This window comes from Carassius auratus, chromosome 11 (genome assembly GCF_003368295.1).
Source record: "Carassius auratus strain Wakin chromosome 11, ASM336829v1, whole genome shotgun sequence".
In the NCBI taxonomy this organism is placed as follows: domain Eukaryota; kingdom Metazoa; phylum Chordata; class Actinopteri; order Cypriniformes; family Cyprinidae; genus Carassius; species Carassius auratus.
The window spans coordinates 9,323,147-9,333,350 of NC_039253.1; the positions used below are offsets into that span (position 1 = coordinate 9,323,147).

The following is a 10,204-nucleotide window of genomic DNA, read 5'->3' on the forward strand; positions in this document are numbered from 1 at the left end:
ACTGCATTGTATTATTATTATTATTATTATTATTATTAAACGTACTTCTGCAGTTACAGGTTATGAAATCACTTATTTGTACTTTTACAAATGATGCCAACATTACGTAGTAAGAACGTTTATTTGACATGTAAGTTACATACTGCTAGTTTGCAGAAATGACGAATCTGCGGCGGATCGTTTTCCGCCTGGAATTAAGCTCGAAGTCAGCAGATTTCTCGATAACACGGAAACCAGTTAAACTGTCACCCGGTAAAGGCGATGGCGGCAGCTGAAATCCAGAGACAAACATACGTAGTCATACACTGCCTCTTACAAAATGACACATATTCTGATATGGTGGAGTGTGATGGTACTGGAGATGGTAAGTGTTCGACTTTGATCTCTGAGCATTATTCGAGTCATTCTATGAAAGTTTCTGTTAAGAACATGTGTGTAAACAATGACTTGCTAAAACCTTTCATGTAACTTACGTTAATTAGCTGACTCATTGGGTTAGCTAACCTTGTTTTTAGATACATTTTTCGATTTTAGATATATTATAACTCAAATAAAAACCCACAATATTATATCAACGACAAAAATGTCTCTCCAGTACGACGTTCAAATATATGGAAGACATAAACGTCGTAATATGTTTTCCAGATTTTTTTCCCTACATACGGTAAACGTCACTTGAGTAAAAGTTTAGTTACTATACAATAGTGCATGTACAGACTAAAATGCTCCTCACTAGAGTAACTTTTTTTTTCTTTTAACAAACGTTGCTTTCAAGATTGAGTGGCATTTCTGAGGTAAACGTGACATCATTTACAAGATAATTTTATGTAACGTTATGCAATTGAAACACTGATATGGCGATTAAACTTTATTAAAATAATTTTAAGATAAATTAATTTTAAACTGTTTGTTGTGCAGAGAACTCATTTGACCCTGTAAAAATAGCCTCAAAGCTCAGGGAACTGGGTGATGATTATGATGAGAGAGTGATCCAGCCATTGATGAAGAATGTACAGAAAGCTGCAGCCGATCAGGTGAGTCCAGTCCAGACACCGATAGACTAATCTGAAGAACATTGTGTCACTTTGTGAATATTAATATTTAAACAGTGCTACTCTGTTCCTGGTACACTCATAATTACTTCTTTCAGTTTCATTTTCTTCCCTGAAACTAATAAAAGTGAAACTTCTTGTGCAGTCAAGTATTTCCTGTTTGGGTCTGATAGCTAGGCCTTGTGTAATTGCGCTGTGACATGGTGTTGGATGTTTGACCACAGCTGTAGCCTCTGACACGTGTTCTCTAGGTGGTGACTGCCTTCAGTGATAGTGTGGACAGCTTGTGTAACACGTGGGTTATGGAAAGAGCAGAAGTGGCCTCAGAAAAGCAGCTTCTCAAGGCTGCCATCACACTGGGACTCCTTATGAAGAAAAACTGCCCTGACATGATAAATGTAGTTGAGTTCGCTATGATGGGATTCGTCAACAACCGTCTAACAGGCTGGATTGCAGAACAAGGAGGCTGGGTGAGGATTCTTTTACCAGATTGACATTAACTACTTCTGTTTGTAGTAAACTTAGTAATGAAAACCAAGAGATGTGGGTGTGTCTCCAGCAGGATAAGTGAATTTTAAACCATGGCTAAATCACATGACCAACTTAAACTTTTTTGCCCTTGTGTGGAACTCCCAGTCCCACATATTCCTATTAAAATGAATCTAGGGCCCTATGAAAATAGTTTAATTTTTTTTCCCAAATAATTTTTTTTCCCTGTTTTTTTTTTAAATTTTGTGGATTGTATTTTGTTTTTTTTTAGTTTACATTTTTTTTAGACTGATTTAATGGTTAAGTCAAATTGTATTAATCAAAAATCATATCTGATTAACTTACACAATTTAACAGGATTTTTTTGTTTTTAAAGCTTAACAAAAAAAAATAATTTTTTTCTCTTTTCTTTCTTCCTTAAAATCAGTTTTATTTTAAACAAAGTCTGTGTTTCCCTTTAAAATTTTCTGGATTCCATTTAAATGTGGATTCTAAAAGTATGTGACCCCTTGGACCACTTTGTGAACCTTTATCATAACTCCTATCATAAACGAATACAATCTCTACTTTATGAAAACTGGTAAAACTCAAAATCTTCTCTCAAAAGCTGAAACTGGTGGCATTCCTTCTAAAATCAGTTCCACGGTCTCAAAATTATATTCACATCTGTTCATTAAAAAAACAAAAAAAACAAAAGACTGACCTAAAGAAAATAGACACATTTTGGATAGTTTTTCTTTATTTTTTGTACTACATTTTGGTATTGTCATTTCTGTCAACAATATTGCATGTTGATACAGTCATAGTTAGTTTGTATGTCTTATTTTAGTCATGGAAAAAAGGTCAGCAATGAATACTTTTCATCGTAGTTTTAATAAAAAAACATTGTCGCTAAACCAAATCTTAAGCAGAGGTGTCCACCTTCTGGCAGAGTTTAGATCTAGCCACAGTTAAATGTACCTAAATCAGCTAAGCAAGGTCTTCAGTAGTACTAGAAACTTCTAGGCAAGCGTCATGGGGCTGGATGGAGTTCAACTCTGCAGGAAAGTGGCCCTCCAGGACCAGGATAGGACAGTGCTGCTTAAACCATTTAAGCAGCACTTGGTAACAAGAATTAGAGACATAATGTTTGTAATAGTAAGAGCCCATCCAATTACAACAGTTGAATCTAGTGAGTAAACTGATGCCATCAAATTCACCTCAAACTGACTTTAGTAGTCAGGTTAGATGCCATATTGAATTTAACAAAGCAGTGATGGATATACTTAACATTTTTACAATGACACACACCATATAAAGGGGCCTATATCATGTAATTTTCAGTTCCTCACAGTTTTGTTTTCATTCCTGTCAAAAATTAAATATGGCATTACTCTGCTATATGTTTTTGGCCCCAAATCCCACCACACACCCTAATTTTTTTGGGGCGTCCCGAGTTCAAGTCCCAACTGTTTGATGTGTCCTGCCATAATAAAGGCAAAAATGCCCCAAAAAATAAAATAATCCATTTTTATTTCAGATATAACCGTTATGACTAATTTTCCCCATACGTTGAAGATTTACTTTGCTATTGTTAAACACGCAGACTAATGTTGTTTTATCTTTTCTTTTTCAAGGTCTCGGTCTCTAAGAACAGCATGCACTGAGATTGAGCTCATTGTCTCATCCTCTGAGAGACCCTCAATCATTCCTCTGTAGTTTTGATTTGTAATGCAGGATGAACTGTAAATATGTCAGATGCCAAGGTCCTGTTTTCAGCCAATCACAACCAACAAAGTTTTTAAAGGTTTACATTTTTACTCTAATACAGATATTTGTGTTTGAGTAATTCAACTGATGCAGGCATTTTTAACCAACATTGCTTTTTTAAATGATAGACTTGTGTATAATGATGTAGTCAAATTTATTTTTACATAACTAATGTGGAGTAAAACTACAATGCTATTTTAAATCCTTTAAAATGAAGCACTTTGACCAAATGTGTTGGTCTAATAGGGACATGCATGTTATAGTTAACAAATTGTTAGACCTCCTTCACTACAGATCAAATAAACATGAAGTGGACATGTTGAGACATATTTTTATGGTTTTATTGCATTCTAGTAACAAAAAGAAAAGAACTTTGTTACTCACTAACAATGCCTGGTTCACATTAAAATTAATGCAACACAAGCATGTTTTTCTTATTAAAAATGATTTGATTATAGTACTGAGAGCTTTAGCACTTTTTCAAACCATCACAGGGGGGCACCACAGTACTGAGTAACAATACTCTATCATTCAGGCCAAATAAGACCATTGCTTCTGTAGGCTTTGTTGTCAGTAAACAATCCCACATAGAGGAAGTGGCCTCTGTGAGCTGCGATTATATCTTTTAGTGCTATAAAACGATTAATCGCATCCAAAATAACATTTTTGTTTCCCTAGTAAGTGTGTGTCCTGTGTATATTTATGTATATATAAATGCAAACACATGCACGTATATTATTTAAGAAAAAAATTGATATGTATGATATAAAATATTAGAATATATTTTAAAGAGTACAGTATACACAAATATACACAGTACACATACATATGTAAACAAAAACTTGTTTTGAATGATTAATCGCGATTAATCATTTGACTGCACCAATATTGTTATCTGAGAACACTATTAACACTTTGATCGTTCCTCACAGCATGCCATCACGGGTAGGTTAAAGCTGCAGTTTTTTTTTAAGTATTAGATTAAGACACTCAACTGATCCATGTAGGTAAGTGCAACTTGTAAATCACTTGAACTAGATATAAAAATAATAAATCCAGAGTGTTTATGCCCTTGAACTTAAACTAGTTAAATTCTCCAGCTGGTACCCAGTAAATTGAAACGGAGGTCCATTGATGAAGCGGAAACACAAGTCACCGTGTCAGCTTTGATCTCACCTCTGGATCTACCCAGGAAGTTTGAGAATAGTTGTTTCTCTGGAAACTGTGTTGAATTGATTGACCAGCCTGAAAAGGTCAAACCATTTATCAGAGCTTGTTCAAAGGACACTTCACACACTGCCACCTATTTCAAGGATGCAGAGTCAAAATCTGGGTCCGTTCAGAGGACACCAACATTTCAGTAGTTCTTCTAATACACTTGGAGAAATGAGCAATTTCAGTGAAAGCTCTGAATGTCCTTCACTTTTTAGAGGTCTGAACATATAATAAATTCAACTGTGGTTGTCCTCAAGTTATGCATTCAATACTTTAACAAAACATCTCAACAGTGATTAACAAAAAACAACCCACACACAAGACCTCAAGCAGCAGTATCATTCAATCTAAATTTATGGTTCCTTCCGGTCTATCATTTCTCAGGCCCTCAGTTTTAAGCAGTCTTAATATTAAATGCAAACCGCTTACAGTCTTGTTTCATTTCAAACAAAGGCTGCATTTCTTAATTGCTCACGCAAATGGGATTTTCGCACCAAAACAAATATAAGAATGCATCAAGTTAATTTTCAGCGGTTATTCTGTTAAATACACAGTAGAGAGGAGTATTAATAAGGTCAACTATTTCATTTAGACTGAAACATCTACAAAAAAAAGTGTCATAACACCACAAAAGCAAAATTGCTGATATTAGACTAATAGGATCAAGCAAATTTCTGCCTAAAGGGATAGTTCACCCAAAAATGAAAGTTTTGTCATGAAGTATGATTTTCTTTTGCTAAAAAAAGCCAGTTTAATTACTGTTTTGAATGAAAGTCATTGCGGTCCAAAAACTTTGAACTCATCTGGCTGTCATTCTACGTACATTTTTAAACATATCTTCTCATACGGCATGACAGGAGTGTGTGTAAATGATGACAGAATTTTCTGTTTTTATAAACTATCCCTTTAAGGCAAAGTGAGCCTAGCTGCCTCCTATTTGCGCTAGTCATAACAAGCAGCAAATGACAAATAACTCTATATCCCACACTTCTCAAAACATGAATTTGCTGGCATATAAAAATGACCTCAGACCACATTCTCAATGTCCTTTTTTCAAAGTCCTCAAGCGCGGTTATGCTACTGACTGAAGACCAGTGTAGTTTAGTGTACTCATAAGCGCTGACATTTACGAGTGTGCAGTTTTGCATTCATTATATGAAGCCCTTTAGGTGATACATTCGAATGAACCACAGCACAAAAGAAAATCATAATCGAATGAAGATTCACAGATGTGAATGCCAGTTGTACTGTGTGGCTGTTCCTCTAAAACAGGCCATTTTCATTTATTTAATAGTCCCTCACTAACGATGCAATTCATTCTATGCACCATTGACTGGGTTTTCAAGGAAAGATTGCCAGTAATGTTCGATTGTCTCATTTCTGTGGCAAACATATTCTCTAGACAGACAGCAAACATCCCAGAGTGCATTTTCCCTGTAGACCATAAAAAGTGCTTCTCATAGAGGAGACCTGGTTAGCCTAGTGTCAGATGTCATTGTCTCGTAGTCTTCTTTCTTTGCTATCTATGCGAAAGCCAGGGCGATCACCCAGACGTGGCTCCCCCGTGCAACACACATACTGTTTCCAGATCTTAACGAAAGCATTCCGGAATTTCGTAATGCGGAATGCATAAACGATGGGATTGACGGCGGAGTTGGCATGACTGAGCAAGATAGCCACATAAAGAATGGACATTGAATAGTTACAACTAGGGCAGAAGAGAGTGATGCAGTTCAGGATATGCAACGGCAACCAGCCGACTGCAAACAAGAAGAGCACCAGCGCGAGAGATTTCGCCAGCTTGAGTTCTTTCCCGTAATATCGAGTGGGGTCGGTCTGGTTGGTGGTGATCTTCTTGGTGAGCTGCTTGTGGATCATGTAGAAGATCTCAGCGTAGATGAGCAACATTAGGACGAGCGGTGGCAGCACCCATCCGAAGAAGTTGAAGTAGACCATGTACTCCATACTGATGACGTTCTCGAACTTACAGGTTATGAGAAGGTCGGCATCCAAGCTGCTGTTGGTCTGGCGTAGCTTCTCCAGATTGTTCCAGCCCAACATGGGCGTCAGGCCAACTACGATGGCCACCATCCAGCATGCCATCACTGCGATGCCAGCACGCTTTGGAGTCACCACTCTTTTATAGCTGTGGGAAAAAAAAATATTTTTAAACAACTCTTTACTTTTTCCCATAGGGATTTTTAAAATGGCAGCAGAGTTATGATCAATGAACTACGCCAACCAGCTATGAGTATTCGAAAACTGGACGAAAAGACGAAGGTACAAGCCGGTGTACTTTATTGCTTTATCGCATAATATTATACATGCAAATATTTAAGTAATTTGAGAGAATAGTTTTCATAAACTGACTCAGTTATGTATATCAGTTATGTAATTCGCATTTCACAAGCACAATTTGCTTGTTCAGATTCTCTGAATGGTGGACATTTTTTTGAAGGATCATGGATAATGTCATTTTTGCCAAGAATTCTCCTGGTGAACGTGATTTTTTTTTTTTTTAAATAAGAAAAAATTATGCAGGCAGATTTAAAAAAACCATCAACCTTGTAGTTCACAGTAGGTCTGTCTTTAAAAGATCATTGTTTAGAATCAACTCCCTTATGGAGAACATGAATGGAATTGTAACACCATGTTACACTCTACAACACAGAGTAAAGAGGAAGCTTTGTAAAGGATGCTGACCCATGAAAATAACTAAGATTAGGCCTATTTCTGAGGAAGTGCAAACATAAGTGAAATTTCTTCAAAATCCAAAAAAAAAAAAAACTATTGGAAGTGCAATTGATCTGGAACAAATAATTGAAATCCCCGATATAAATATAGAAATAATTTATAAAGAAAAAAAAAAAGTGCTGAGCAGAACCACTACACAAACTCTGCTGAGAAGGATTACATTTTGACAATCCCTTCTCTGTAGAAGGTCTTTTCAGACAACACAAATGAAGCTAGTGAGGCATGCCATCCACTCAGCTGGCAAATTGGCACTAGTTGCTGGTTTGACATACTATGCACTTGTCCAGTGTATAATTATCTCAGACTTGTATGTTATAATCCCATTAAATCGTTAAAATTAAGAAAAAGAATGTCATTCTAGCTGTTCTTCTACGCAATCATAAGTTGCTAATGCTGCAAAAACGGTCTTCCTGCCTAATTGTTTTGACTCATATAAATGTATAAACTCTGAAACTTCAACTTTTAGATTCAAAGGGAGGCCACGGGCAGGACAGGATATTAAAAACTATGAGAGAGTCACGGATTGAAGGTGACTTTGAAAGTGGATTCCATAACTCAGCATTAAATTGAGAAACACTGCAGCCCACGGCAAACTCACCCAGGTCAAACATCACTGCATGGACTGAAAGCAAAAAATGCTACCTTTATCTTAGTATTTCTCAATGTCACAATGTTTCTAAAAATCTCTAAATTCAGTTTTTCATGTGGGAAGTATGAATCCATACTAATTAAAGAATATGCATTACTGTCTTCTGTTTCGAGTAGGCCTAAATCTGCTATAAATGGTTAGTTCACCCAAAAATTAACTCGCCCTCATGTTTCAACTAACATGAATGACTTTCATGAAACAAAAAGACACACTTGAATGTAATGGCAATGAGTTGCAACTGTTAAATGTAAGCATTAAAAGAAAGAAAAAAGCATAATAAATATTGCAAATGTGTTCTATATTTTAAGGTTTCTTGAAGTCATAGCTATTTTATTTTATATAAAAAAATTTATTTATATAAAATTTCATTCTGTTTCTCACACAAAGTTATTGTATGACTTGAGAAGATTAACATATGGTGCATAAACGTTATGCCACTTTTGTAGCGATTTGGGGGGTTTTTTTTAGGCTTGGCATGGCAAAATGTAATTTTAATTGCATCAATATTCTTTAAAAGTTCTCCTTTGTGTTCAACGGAATGAAAAAAAAAACTCATGAGTTTGGAATATCACACAAGGGTGAGTAAATCTCATTTTGGGTCAAATATCCCTTAAGGACTGACTATCTATAATTTCACAGTCACCTCAACTTCAAAACATCCTCCACATTGATTGACTCGTGCATCCAGAAAAATAAAACAGACAAACAACCACATCTTATTACCTCATTGGTATCTTGACCCTCAGATAGCGGTCAATAGCAATAGCCAGGAGGGCGAGTATTGAACTTTGCGTTAGCACCAGTACAGTACACGCAACGAGCAGACAGCTGTAAAAATGAGTCTTCAGTCCGATGCTTATGGTTATAGCCAGAGGAATGACCAGTGCCCCGACAGCAATGTCTGCCAGAGCCAGACTGACGATGAAATAAATGGTCGTGTCTCGTAGAGATCGGTTGATTCTCACAGCCCAGACCACCATCACATTCCCAATGACAGAGGAAAGGGCGATGAGCGCCTCCATCCCAATGTACAGACCCGGGACATCAGGCATCCTTGCGAGGACTGCACGTGCTTGCGTTGAACAGGATCAAGTGAAATTTAAATGAGAAGACTGTCGATGCGTCAAACGAGTCCAAACTGTCCCTTAATTCTGGTGAACATGTCGGTGCCAAAGTTACATGGCGCAAGATGAAAAAATAAGTTGCGCTTCCCCTCTGAAATGCGTCGGCGGCACCATGATCATCCTCATAATGATGTCCGGGTGTGCAGTCCAGCTCCACTGTGAACTAGTATGAGTCACCTCAGACAGTCCACGATCACATTTCCCGCACATTGCATGCAGTCACTGTTCATCAGAAGCGATCGGCGCGTGACTCAACACCTGTGCGCCAGAGTCAATCAAGACGGCTCCCGTATGGTTCAGAATTAAGCCCGTACATGTGTCTGTCGATATCGATACATCCTGGGAGGTCTGACGGTCACCTTAACTTTGAAAGCGCATTCACATCGGCTCCACAGACGTGCTCCACGTGCACGCGAGCGCGTCCGAGGCAAGTTTCACCAATCAGATGCTACGAGAGCGACAGCACCTGATCAATAATGCTAGCAGTTCATCACTCAAGCTGTTATTCACATCGGTTGTATTTGAATTAATATAGGCTGCGTCTCAGATAGGATGCTATATGTATGAAAACACGCCGACAAAAAAAATTTCCCATGCTAGAAAATGTCCGGATGAAGTACTTTCTAATATGAAGAGTTATGTTTTTTTCTTATAAAGGGCCAGTGGAGGCAGTCATGCACTAATGTGGTGCTTTACAAGCAAGTACATGCAAGCAAATATCTATCTATCTATCTATCTATCTATATATGCTAGGTAGATATACGGTGTATAAAGAACGCTTACTCAAAAATTACTTAAATTACGTAAATTTCACAAAACACAAAACTAAGAAACAGCAAGTAACACAAATAAATGAATTTGTAAGTATAACATTTAAGTAGCATATATATAAAAAAATGACATTAAGCATAAAAAATGTACTCCGTAATTTTGTGTAGATTAACAAAGGTGGTACTTTTTCGTTTTTAGAACTTAAATACTTGCAATATATTTGGCTTGTGAATGGGTGATTTGTTATATCACACATTCTTTACTAGAGTATTTATTATTTTCTTAAAATGTAAGCAAACCTATTTTACTTTTTTGAGGTAAAAAAAATTAATTGACTTTAAAATCTGTGCCACCCACGTGTCCGTTTGAAAAGGCACAACACTTCTGCTTGAATGCTTTTT

General features: G+C 36.8%; 2 protein-coding genes across 2 annotated transcripts; one reads left to right on the top strand and one right to left on the bottom strand.

Annotated features, from left to right (window-relative positions):
• Positions 1 to 203: 203 nt before the first annotated feature.
• Positions 204 to 3,713, top strand: LOC113110962 (bcl-2-like protein 15). Its single transcript, XM_026275294.1, has 4 exons — positions 204 to 364; positions 919 to 1,034; positions 1,304 to 1,522; positions 3,158 to 3,713. The coding sequence occupies exons 1-4, from the start codon at positions 262 to 264 to the stop codon at positions 3,185 to 3,187; spliced, it is 468 nt and encodes a 155-aa protein (XP_026131079.1). The 5' UTR covers positions 204 to 261; the 3' UTR covers positions 3,188 to 3,713.
• Positions 3,714 to 4,094: 381 nt separating this feature from the next.
• On the bottom strand, positions 4,095 to 9,619 carry LOC113110963 (adenosine receptor A1-like). Its single transcript, XM_026275295.1, has 2 exons — positions 8,632 to 9,619; positions 4,095 to 6,651 (listed from the first exon to the last, which is right to left on the bottom strand). The coding sequence occupies exons 1-2, from the start codon at positions 8,958 to 8,960 to the stop codon at positions 5,991 to 5,993; spliced, it is 990 nt and encodes a 329-aa protein (XP_026131080.1). The 5' UTR covers positions 8,961 to 9,619; the 3' UTR covers positions 4,095 to 5,990.
• Between the last annotated feature and the right edge of the window lie 585 nt (positions 9,620 to 10,204).